The 13,471-nt window shown below is 40.3% G+C and overlaps 1 protein-coding gene across 2 annotated transcripts in view; it reads left to right on the top strand.

Moving 5' to 3' along the window:
• Positions 1–13,471, top strand: part of NRXN2 (neurexin 2) — a 586,635-nt gene that overhangs the window by 570,109 nt on the left and 3,055 nt on the right. For both annotated transcript variants that reach the window (XM_040409373.1, XM_040409374.1), the window contains one exon: positions 7,075–7,153. In XM_040409373.1, the coding sequence (XP_040265307.1) occupies positions 7,075–7,153 (79 nt within the window). The remainder of the gene's footprint in view (positions 1–7,074; positions 7,154–13,471) is intronic.

The raw sequence follows: 13,471 nt of genomic DNA, 5'->3' as shown, positions 1-13,471 counted from the left end.
TAACATAGGTGTCTCCCAAAAGATAATAAGACAATGTACAAGATGCATTATTGTGGAAAAAAAAACATTTCTCAGCTTTTATTTACATTTGAGCAAAAAGTGTCCAGTCCAAAATTATTCATACCCTTCTCAATAATCAATAGAAAAGCCTTTATTGGCTATTACAGCAATCAAACACTTCCTATAATTGCAGACCAGCTTTTTGCATGTCTCCACAGGTATTTTTGCCCATTAATCTTTAGTAATGAGCTCCAAATCTTTCAGGTTGGAGGGTCTTCTTGCCTTCACCCTGATCTTTAGCTCCTCCACAGATTCTCAATTGGATTCAAGTCTGGACTCTGGCTGGGCCACTCCAAAACGTTAATGTTGTTGTCTGCTAACCATTTCTTCACCACTTTTGCTGTGTGTTTTGGGTCATTGTCATGCTGAAATGTCCACTGGTGCCCAAGGCCAAGTTTCTCTGCAGACTGCCTGATGTTGTCATTGAGAATCCTCATGTATCGCTTTTTTTTTTTCATGGTGCTGTTTACTGTGATTAGGTTTGCTGGTCCATTGGCTGAAAAACACCCCCAAAGCATTAGGTTCCCACCACCATGTTTGACAATGGGGATAGTGTTCTTTGGGTTGAAGGCTTCTCCTTTTTTACGCCAAATGAAGTAAACATCATTGTGACCAAACAATTCAATTTGTGTTTCATCTGACCATAACACAGAAGACCAGAAGTCTTCTTCGCTGTCCAGATGAGCTTTTTCAAAGGCCAAGCGAGCTTTTGTGTGCCTTATTACTTGCTGGTTGAATAAACGTAACTTTAAGTCAAAATTTGCCAGGGGTATGAATAATTATGGGCAGCACTGTATGTACCTCTCACAATTAGATTTTAGCATGCTTTTGAAAATATCCCATTTTGTGGCTGTATTTTAATTTTTGAGGACTTTGTCCCAGTTAATTAGGCTTATGGCCTCTCTTAGTTGGCTACATTTTGCTTTTTTAAGTTTGGTATTTTTGTTCCTCCCTGAAGAAACACTCTTTTGAATGACAATTGAAAGGTTATTACTTTATGGTCAATATTTCCCAGGTGTGCCCCAACCTGCACATATGTTGTTCTGTCAGGTTTATTGGTTAATACTAAGTCCAGTATGGCCGTCCCTCTAGTCGGGTCCTGAACCAGTTGGGAAAGGTACTTGTCTTTTGTTATTGCCAAGAACCTGTTTCCTTTTTGAGATATACAGGTTTCAGTTTCCCAGTCTATATCTGAGTAGTTGAAGTCCCCCATAATAACGACCTTATGATCTGCTACCTCGTCTATCTAGTTTAGTAGTAGATTTTCTGTGAACCCTGGCATATTAGGTGGTTTATAATAAACTCCTATTAATATTTTATTATTGTTTTTGCTTCAATGTATTTCTACCCACAGGGACTCCAAATGTTCATGTCCCTCACTTATATCTTCTTGGACTGTGGGCTTTAGACAGGACTTTACATAAAGGCAGACCCCTCCCCCTCTGTGGTTTTGGTGATCCTTTCTAAACAGACTGTAACCCTGTACATTAACTGCCCCGTCATAGCTATCATCCAGCCATGTCTCAGTTATTCCCACTATATCATAGTCCTCTCCACACATCATTAATTCCAGTTTGCTAGTTTTAGTCAGGCTTCTGGCATTAGTATACATACAATTAAGAGGTTTATGTATATTTTTTACCCTACACTTTTCCTTCTGAACTGTTCTAGTCCCTCCTTCCATTCCTCCCCCAGTCCCATTACCTCGCCCCAAGTCTCTATCTGCACTATCATCCCATCCTGTAGCGTAATTACCCTCCCCCCATTCCCTAGTTTAAACACTCCTCCAACCTTCTAGCCATCTTCACCTCCAACACAGCTGCCCCTTTCCCATTGTGGTGCAGCCCATCCCTATGATACAGCCTGTAGCCGACTGAGATGTCGGCCCAGTTCTTCAGGAACCCACATCCCTCCTTCCTACACCAGTTCTTGAGCCACTTGTTAACCTTCCTAATCTCCCGCTGCCTTTCTTGTGTGGCTCGTGGTACAGGTAGTATTTCGGAAAACACTACCTTTGAGGTCCTTTCCCTAAGCTTTTGACCTAAATCCCTAAAATCATTTTTCAGAATGCTCCACCTACCTCTAACTTTGTCATTGGTTCTGATATGGACCATGACTGCTGGATCTTCTCCAGCCCCTCCCAGTAATCTGTCAACCCGATCCGCGATGTGTAGAACTCGAGTGCCAGGAAGACAACACAATGTTCGACGATCCCAGTCTTTGTGACAGATCGCCCTATCTGTACCCCTAATAATTGAGTCTCCCACTACCACCACCTGTCTGGCCTGCCTTGCTCTCCTGCTTACTGGATCTGACATTCCCCTGACTGGCAGAGGAAGTGTCCGGCTACAGCAGTGCTCCCCTGAACTGACATTCCCCTCATCTGCCAACTTTGCAAACTTGTTGGGGTGTGTCAGATCAGGGCTAGCCTCCCTGGCAATCTTACCTCTACCCCGATTTCTAACTGTTATCCAGCTACCTACCTCACTTTCCTGAGCATCCTCGCTACCACCCTTCCCCACATCTACCTCATAGAGTGCTTGCTCCGTGAGCAGCAAACTATTTTCCAAATTGTCAGAGCTTCTTAGTGTTGCAACTCGCCCGTTTAGATACATGATGTGCGATTCCTGATGGGCAATTCACTCACATTTTGAACAAAGATACGCACCCTCAAACGGCTGTTCCAGGGCTGCATACATTAGACAAGATGTGCATTGGAAAGCATTGTCAAAAATGGAACACATACTAAATGGAGATTACGCTGGAAAAGATAAAAAATACAATATATAGTGCAGTGATAAGAATCTAACTTAATGCAGTCCCCTCCAAAAGTCCCTGAATCTCAAGTCACATAATCAGATAAAACAGATACTCCCTCACGTAATCTAAAATCACACACTTAATACAAACACACACTTAAAATCAAACACGCGAATGCTCACAAACTTGTGTTGTTTGTCTGCTTATATAAGTGCAGCTCTCAAACCAGACAGTTTTTTTTCCCTCTGGATTCAAAGGACTGAACTACCCTCAAGACTGGCTATTTAACTTTTCCTAATAAGATAGCCACACCCTAATTACTCACCTGTGCAACACCGTAGAGAAGGAAGTGAAAAATAAAATAAAGTCCGGCACAACCACCCAGCAATGCACAAAAATAATTTAGCTCTCACAGATACTTCCTAACGTAATTTAAAGTCACACAATTAATATAAACACACACTTGAAATCAAACACGCGAACGCTCACAAACTTGCACTGTTTGTCTGCTTGTATAAGTGCAACTCTCAAACCAGACTGCTTTTTTCCCTCTCGATTATTCTTTTTATTTATTTTTAAAATAGAGAAAGGGAGGGTAATTTAATTTGTATATAGAGTGGGGAGCTGTTCGGTAGCTTATCACCAAACACAGACTCAGATTTGGCTGTATGATCCAGAGGAAGTCAACCAAAATCAATATAGGGGTGCAAGCCGTGTGACTATTTGCCGTGGATTATGTTGAATTAGATTTTATGGTTTTTGAGCATTGCGCACTTCATATTTTCAAAAACTAAATTCAGTGTTGTATCTAGCAGAGATTTAAAAAAAAAATTATATAATGTATTTATAAGAGAATGCTGATTGTATCAAGTTTTCTATCATATATGCATAAGATTATTACCCTCTCATCACCATTGATTTCAATGATGTAGTGTTAGGATCAGTTATGTGCAGTTTGACTCTGTTGCACCATGTTTCTGTTATTTTTGACTGGAGACAAAGTTCTATCCACAGGAATTTTTATTCTAAAATCATAAAAACACAATGGACAGGAGCTTTCCATTTTTTTACATTCAAGTCAATAAATGGTGGACAGAAAAGGTGGGTGTTTGTATTTGTATCAGCTATTCATTTTTTTCTGTTTTTCTCTTCCTCTGATGGAATAGAATACGGGAAAAGTCAATACAGATGTGAACTTAGACTTGTCAATAGCAAGGCTTTTGGCATTTGATATTTGTCACTGAAATGTTCTCAGTATAATCCTTTGCAATATGGTTTCCTTGAATGCCCCCACGAGTTTATATTAAATATTTGAAGGATTTCTTTGTTAGATATTGGTCATTAAGAATACAATTATCAATAAATAGCAAGACTGCAAGATGTTTTCTAGATGACCTAGGCCTGAGTCTCTAAGGAAGTCATCGCAGCAATGATTCTTTTTTCTTTATGCAAGATGCTGTACTTTATGGTTTCCTTTCATTAATATCTTATTTTAGACAATTATTTGACTGGATATTTCAAACGATATTGGTCTTCAGTGCAACACATTTGTGTACATATGTTTTACTTGTACTTATTAAGCCCAAGAGGCATAATTATCTGTGAAAGCAAATCCACAGACATCAGTTAGACTTGCTTGATTGCAAAATATGACTACAGAGAGATTCTCTACTCAGAAGACATTTCTATTATGTTGTATATGGAAAGAAAATAGTAGATGTATCATGTAAAGTGAATAGTTCTGATAATCTATTTAGTGAAATTAGTAAAATACTGCAGATACCAGTAAAAGGTGACTACTGGGCTCAGATGTAGGTGGCCCTTCATACAGTGTATACGTTTCCTTTTTTAAGATATAGATACCATATTTCTACATGCTGTTTGTCTACAGGTGCTATTTATTTTTAGGTTTATTTAAAACATAGATTTTTTATAATATTGACCTACTAAAGCCAAATGTATTATTTTCTCGTTAAATGTTTATCCAACAATGACCCATTGCTTCCTCTATGTATAACTACTCATATAGTAATATAATACAGTAATAAAAAGGCTTTTTTTCCCCACAGGATAGGGGATGTGTCTGATTCTCAGGGTCCGACCACTGGGTTCCCTGCTAATCAAAAGAACAGGAATCTGTGTTCCTTGATTTGAATGGAGCAGTGATCTCCCATGTATGTTGCTGTTCCATTGATAGCTATGGAACTGCCACAGATAGCCAAGTATAGCACTCTGCTATCACCAGCAGTCTCATTGATTTGACTGGAGCGTCAGTAGACAGTACAACCACTGCTTTATTCAAGCACTGGCCCCTCCAGTAGTTTGGACCCCACATGATAAGACACCTATTCCCTGTCCTTCAGTAGTTTTCTTCCCGCCAATTCTCTGAATATTTTGGGGAATACGAATGGATCTCCGTCTTGTCCCCATTAAAGTGAAGGGGGCCAGAAGGAGCTTTACAAACTTCTGGCCTTGCAGGAATGCCGAGCGATCTGGCAGGCTGTTCCCTGCCAGATCAGCCTGTTAGATTGCCGCTGCTAGTGTGCAACTAGCCTAAGACATTCTGTGTAAATAAATTATCTATTGTACCTCTGAACAAGAGGAAAGTTCTTAAATACCATATACAGTACAGATGTAGCCAAGCTAAAATTGACTCTGACTTTTTCAATGGCTTTCAATGGCTTTTGTCATGAGATAACACTTTGAAGTGTTCTTCAAAGTGTTATCTCATGACAAAAGCCATTGAAAGCCATTGAAAAAGTCGATTAACATTTTCTTGCCATTCTTTACTTAATGTGTTAACCATCAACCATTGAATTCAGCTGACAATGGAACATCTCAATTTCTTATCCCTGGTTTTATTGCGATACTATCAGAAGGACCCGGCTTTGCATGGGTATATTTCATCTATTTCATTTAATGTTTGTGTGTGTCGTTAAAAGATATCGACTGTATCTCCCATAACAGTGACCTCTACAGCACCTCGCCCCTTTAACAGTGAATGCCAAAGTCCCCAACCCCTTAACACTGACCCCCCCCAGAGTGCCCCGCCACTTTAAAAAGGGACCTCCACAGCAGCCCAACCCCTTAACTTTGACCTTCACAGTAGCCCGCCTTTTAAACAGTGATTTTCACAGCACCTCACTCCCTTGACAGTAGGGTTGTTTCGGGTATCGAATTTTCGATACCCCATCGATACTTTTGTCATAGTACCGGGATTTGCCTTTCTTCGATACTAGGCTGTGCTACTGCACAGCCCAGTATCAGAGAACTTGCATCACGCTGCTCTCAGCGCGGCCATGTTCCCTCAGCAGCACGGGGAGAGGGAAGCAGTCTCTCCCTCCCCCCTGTGCTGCCGCTGCCTCCAATGAGAGCACAGAAGGGCGGAGGAGGGGAGGGGCTGTGGTCACTGCGCCACCAATGATAACTAATATTTAATACATTACAAATGCAGGGGGCGGCAGAAGCACATTGCCGGCATCCGACCCCTGACAGGGCGCTGCTATCTATGGCCGCTGATCGCAGCTCCCTGTCAGAGGTCGGGTGCCGGCAATGTGTTTCTGCCGCCGGTTGTATTTGTATTAAACGTTAATTATCATTGGTGGCGCAGTGCGCCCCCCCCCCTCCTCCCGAATATTAAAATCATTGGTGGCAGTGGCCACAGAGTCCCCTCACCTCCTCTCATTGGTGGTGCAGTGGCAGCTTCTGATCGGAGCCCCAGCAGTGTAATCCTGGGGCACCGATCGGTTACCATGGCAGCCAGGACGCTGCTGAAGCCCTCCATGGTAATCTCTCTGCTGCTGTGTGTACTATGCACAGGGCAGCAGGGAGAGTATGAAGTCCTAGTCACCCTAATAGAGCTCTATCAGGGTGACTAGGACAAGGGATTAAAAAATCCCAGGTTCTAGCCCCCAAAATAGTTATTACATAAAAAGTTTTTTTTTAAAAAGCTAAAAGAGACCTGTTAGACCTTCATACCTCCAGGGCACACACTTGGAAGCACTTCTTGAATGTTCCCACTAAATAGAATACTTCAGAATGGCAAGATCCTAGCCGAACTTTATGTACTAACATTCATGCACAGTACTTATTCTTGTTTATAGAATCTGAGCAAAGAAGCAAATGATAAAAGTCTAATATTGTATGTGACAAATAATGTCAGTCAGGTCTTTGCTTTACTTTTCCGTGATAGGCTACCACAAAATGATTTATTAAAGAGTAACTAAAAAGCAGTTTTCTATTTGTTTTCTTCAGAATTCTGATGACCTACTTGTAGCCTCGGCTGAGTGTCCCAGTGATGATGAAGATTTGGAAGAATGTGAGCCCAGCACTGGTAAGTCGTAAACGAATAAAGGACAGAAATTTAAAGAATTACCTAGAAACCTACAACATATAAAAACAGGGCAATTTAACAAAACAGCTTTAGTATCAGAAGGGTTTTCTTGAAGTTAGAGACACAAAAAGGAATCTAGCTGATTGAACAGCAATTCAGGGAGTCAGTGTGTTAGGGATACAACATATAAGATATACAGTAGCTGCTGTATTTAGATATAGTGTTATATTTGCCAAAGATATAAGGTAAAATGTATCCTAAATGCATATTGAATACTGATAGTACTTTGTTTTATTTACAGTTCTAGCATAGCTAGACTATGGAGAATAGCAATGTACAGAACAGTTCAGACAATACAATACTGAGAAACACGTCAAAGCATGGTTTCTAAGAGCCCATATTTTTTTATCCTTTTACAGTTATCATAAACTTTCCAACACAGTGCGGTTCATGGTAAAGATGTAAAAACATTTATTAGTAATGCAAATCGGCATTTTGTTGGGAAGTAGACGACAATCGAAGCATAACATACTCATAAGCAAAACATATACTGTAGCATACAGCTAATATGACATGACAGTTATCTCATTAAAAGCACACTATGATTGCAGCAGCAAGCTTTATTGCCAAATAATAGTTAGATACATATATTTTAATTCTGTCAGTAGATTTGCACCTATGGAACTATTTGACCTGTTGCACGTGCCCTTGGCAGCTGAAGGCATCCAGGCTCGGACTGGCCCACAGGGGAACAGATGAATCCCCAAGTGATTCCTGAGCCAAGTGGCCTACATATTGATAGGCTGCGTACAGTATCTCAACCAGCCTATGTCCATATACAAAGCTTTGTAGATTATTTTACAAAGTCCCTAGTTTATTATTATAGATGCATACAGTGGCTGAGATAACGTCTACGTACAGAGGACAGCCAGCAAATATCATCTTTCTCCAGGGACCCACCTTCTCAAAGTTGCTGCACAGATCCCTATAATCAACCCTCTTGAACGTATTGCTGCTGCCAGCCGCCGTGTGAGCAGGTAGTATTTGCATGTAGCTGTACAGTGGGCCATCAGAATGAAATTTCCTGATGGGTCCTAGGCACCCCAGACTGCAGGCATCTGTGTAGGCCCCATGTTCAAATGTGACCACATTGCTGAGAAAAAAAATGCAATATGTTTTAATGAGCCTCTAGGAGCAACTTGGGCATTGCTGTTGCACCTAGAGGCTCTTTCTAAAACCTTGCCCTCTCCACTTTGATTGACAGACCCAGGCGTTATGATGTTTTCACTGCCAATTAAAGTGGAGAGGGCGGTGCAGTTGCAGAGAGAGCAGAGCCTCTAGATGGAGCAGCGACGCCCCCGTTGCTCCTAGAGGCTAATTTACATATCTTAAAACATCATTTTTTCTCAGCAATGTGGGCACATATGAACATGGGACCAACACAGATGCCTTCAGCTGCCAAGTGCACATGTGACAGGTCAGCCAGTGTCATAGTACAAATCTGCTGACAGATTATTGGTACTACAAGACCTTATGAGATGGTTCATTTCTACAACATAGTTACATACAGAGCAAAATAAGTAGAAGCTTTGATTTTTAAAATCTGTTTAAGGCCTCATGCACTCAACCATAGCCAATTTGCGGTCCACAATCTGCAAATCCGCAAAATACAGATACCAGCCATGTCCATTCCACAATTTTCTAACTCCCATTAGTAGAAATGCCTATTCTTGTCCACAAAACAAGAATAGGACATGCTCTATAATCCACAGATGGTGTGTGTTGTCTCTAGTTTTGCGGACCTATAGAAATCAATGTGCCCGTGTGCAATCAGCAAAAAATGCGGATTGGATGCGGATCAAAACTACAGTCATGTGCATGAGGCCTAAAGGCCATTTCTAAATGACTTCCTTTCCAATGAATAAATAAATGCACATTCAAAGCAACTAAGAAATTAAGTAGTACAAGACAGAAATCACAATCAGTTTTTTTAAATTCTAGCTGTGTAGGTTATAAATGTCCCATCGAAAAGAATCAATAAAGTAACACTATGTGGTACCTCTACATTAACAGGACATAGCAATATCTTTGTAAAAGCCAAGTAGATATGCATAATCCATAAAACCTATGCAGCGGTGCCCAAGACATTACTGGAGCACTACATAGTGGTGCATAGTTATGTAGAAACCACAACACAGACAGATAGCAGCAGTCATTGCAGTGTTTCCTCTTCTCCATTTATATTTCACCAATTAAATGGTTTTCTAAGGGATTAGACAAACATGACTGCTCTTTTACAGCCAGCAACCTGTCCACTGATCAGGGTCAGTTTTAAATAAAGTGTGACTCTGGACACTTTGCTGAAAAGTCAAGTCAACACTCTGCACAAACACTAATATTATCAATAATACAGGTCTCAAATAATACCACCACACCAGGACCAGTACAGCATTACCACCAAGTATCAGCTTAAAGGGGTTCTACAGTTTGTTTTAACTGATGATCCATCCTCTGAATAGATCATCAGCATCTGATTGGCGGGGGTCCGACACCCGGGACCCTCGCTGATCAGCTGTCTGAGAAGGCAGCGGCGCTGCTGGATGGCTGCTGCCTTCTCAAACAGCTGATCGGCGGGGGTCCCGGGTGTCGGACCCCCGCCGATCAGATGCTGATGATCTATTCAGAGGATGGATCATCAGTTAAAACAAACTGTAGAACCCCTTTAATAATACCATATACTGTTACTGACTAAAAATCACATTACAAATACCAATGTTAGCACCATACAGTGACAATATAGTGATCAATACCAGTTTTAGAAAAGGTCTCTGCAGACCGAATAAGTGAATACAGTACAGTAAAATCCAGCGACTCACAGTTGAAGTCTTCTCTGTTTGCAGTCACTTTTTCCCATATTTTCCATTTGACATAGACCGCAATGAAAACTTCTTCTAGCCACATTTTTTCCCCACACCTTCCTTTTCCAAACTTACGCAAGCTCCATCTCCTGCTGATACACTTTTGTGCCCGTTGCTGTTTCTTCTTCCCATTTAATGTACCAGCTATGTTACACAGTCTCTTAAAATACACCACAGTAATAATGACCTGCTTTTTGCCCACTCACTTAAAAAAAGCCTCCTACAAAGTAATAATCACCCCTATCTGCCCCTAGAAAATAATAAAGGTAGATATTTTTTGTTTGGGCACAAGGTTGATTGTTATTGCAGTTTTGGGGTAGAAAAAGTTTTTTATTATTATTATTATTATTATTATTATTTAAGTTCCCTTTCTGTTTCAGAATAGCAGTAAATCCCACCTTGAACCCACCACACAAAAAATTAACACTTTTGTGCACCCTAATAGGTAATAGTGCTCCCTAATAAGAAAATAGTTTCCCCCATCACAAATAGTTCCCCTTTTTATCCAAAAAGTAATAAAAGTTATACTCACCTTTCCCCGATCACACGATGATTGAGCGTTGGAGGCCTCTTCTAGCCAGTAATGTTGGTGGCCAGAGCAGCATAATGCAATGACTTATAATGTATTGCTTGCTCATGGATGCCTGTGCGCAAACATTAAAAGGCTTAAAAGTGATCTGTGGCTTTAGAGAATGACATATGGCTTCCTGCTGTATCATAGATTTCAACTGTAGCCATGCCCTGAGGACTGGTTTACAGTTGAAAGAGGTGCTCCTTTAGGGATATGGGTCACTAGACCAGAAGTTTCATGTCCCAGATTGCTCGCTCCCTGACACTGATTGTGTATTATAGTGCAGCTTATCTCTGCTCATTTTAGTGGAGGTGAGTTTAAATACTAGGCACAATCTGTGAACAGATGTGGTAATGTTTCTGGAAAAAGGAATCTATGTTTTCTCCATCTTGTACAACCCCTTAAAACACACAAAAATAGGCCAGAGTAAGATACCCTTTATTTGCAACTAAAGTTTAAAGGGGTTCTCCGGTAATTAAGAAAATTTAAATGCTTAAATATTACTTTAGTATAAATATATTCCCAAATACATTTCAGTAGCTACAATGGTTAAATTTGTCTAGGGAGCAATCATTAGGAGAAATAAAATGGCCTCCATCCTATTAGCACACACAAAATCTGTCCTAATCACACAGGAGGACAAGTTACTTCACAGCACTGAACTAAAGAACTGCCTCATCCTCCTCTCTACTCTACTTGTCAGGGATTATGATCCTGAATACAGATGATAAGATCTTCTGCTGAATCTCTCTAGGAATGGAGTTCATGAGGAGACATGAAGTACAGAGAGAACGGACAGGTAATGTGGAGCTGTGGTAATGGAGACTGCATACAAGTGCTGCTGCTCATTATCTAAACCCCCACTATCCTCTCTGTACTTTGAATCTCCTAACGAACGCCATTCCTACAGAGATTCATCTGAAGATCATATTAAACTGTATTCCGGATCATAATTCCTGAAAAGTAAGAGAAGAAGATGGTGCAGCTCTTTAATTTGTCCTCCTGTGCAATTAGGACAGGTTTTGTGTGGACTAGAAAAATGGTAGCCATTTTATTTTTCCTAATGACTGCTCCCCGGACAAAATGAGCCATTATAACTAATGAAAGGTATTTGGTAATATATTTATAATGAAGTAATATTTAAGTATTTTCATGTTCTTAATTCCCGGAGAACCCCTTTAACCATACTTCAGTAAAATCCCTGTCCTAATGAGTCCCTAGGCTATGGATGTTGATAGGACCTAATCATTTAGTAAGAACAAGTTATCCCCTATCCACTGTCCCAGAGGTCATACATCCACCGATTTAACAGTTATCCCGTATCAAGTGGATAAGGAATAACTTGTTGTAACCATAATATCCCTTTAATAATGACGCTTGTATGAACACAACGTAACATTTAACAGTAAATTTGTAGCTCTTATTGGATTTGTTTTAGATCTTGAGCATTATATTTTATATGCTCCATATCACACGCAATGTGTGGCGATAATACGATAATATGTGAGATCACAGCACAACAACTAATGCAATATTCTACTTAAAGGGGTTCTGTACCTTTTTATTACTGATGAAATATACTTTGGATAGGTCATCAGTATCTGATTGGTAGGGGTCTGACACCCAGGACACCCATTGAACAGCTGTTTGAGAAGGTAGCAGTGCTGGCAGTAGCGCTACAGCCTTCTTGTTGTTTTCCACAGGCCAGTGATGTCATGACTATGTACATGACCTATGTACGTGGCTATTGAAGTAAGTGTGGCTGAGCCGCGCCTAGGCCATGTACATAGTCATGAGGTCACTGGCCTGCGGGAAACAACAAGAAGGCTGCATTGGTACTGTGAGCTTGCTGTCTTCTCAAACAGCTGATCAGTGAGTGTCCTAGGTGTTGGACCCCTACCGATCAGATGCTGACGATCTATCCAAAGGATAGATCATCAATAATAAAAAGGTACAGAATAACTTTAAGATAATAGTAAGTAAGGGAAGGACATTCAATTTTATATGCTTATCACAACCACATAAAGGGTGCATGTGCGGTCATTGCACACGATAAATCACTGTGGAACCCCGGTCTTAGGTGTATTTGTTAAACACTGGGAGTAGTTGGCTTGGAGATCAGTTAGTTGTAATACAATACACATGAGATATTTTGTGTAGTTATACAGAGGTCCCTCAAGTTACAATATTAATTGGTTCCAGGATGGCCACTGTATGCTGAAACCATTGTAACTTGAGTAATCGGTTCCAAAGCCCCAAAATGTCACCCAAGATAAGAGAAAATGAAGATTTAAGAAAAATAAGCAGATAATTAAGACAAATAAAACAAGTCCTTACATATAACAGTCAGGAATAGATGCTAACTGGCAATTAATACGGCTATTTTACCAGAGAAATGGCCTAGATTGGTTGGATCTGAGTCTGAGACATTGTATGTTGAGTATAATTTCAACTTACCATGGCCCAGAAAAGACTATTGTATGTTGAAAATATTGTATCCTGAGGCCATTGTATCCTGAGGGACCACTGTACCGTACATTTAATTATTTTTTTCATTTTGGAAGTACCGGCAGTTAGACTTTCTATGTGATTACAAGATGGCATGGCCAACCATGAAGGTATTTTGTATTTTTAATAAATTCAGTTACCACAAAGGCCTGAACACCTGCACCTCTTAGCTAATATATTTAAATAAAAAATTAGACCTACTATTCAGAAACAATTATATTTTTGCATCTATATCTGACAAAACAGTGACAATTCTTTGAGGAAACAAATCCTATAGGTAGTTTAGATACAAAGGGAGAGGCTTTTGGTGTAAATACTGTA

Source organism: Bufo bufo, chromosome 10 (assembly GCF_905171765.1).
Source record: "Bufo bufo chromosome 10, aBufBuf1.1, whole genome shotgun sequence".
NCBI classification, from domain to species: domain Eukaryota; kingdom Metazoa; phylum Chordata; class Amphibia; order Anura; family Bufonidae; genus Bufo; species Bufo bufo.
The sequence above is the reverse complement of the archived record's forward strand: the minus strand, read 5'-3'. Positions and strand labels throughout refer to the sequence as shown.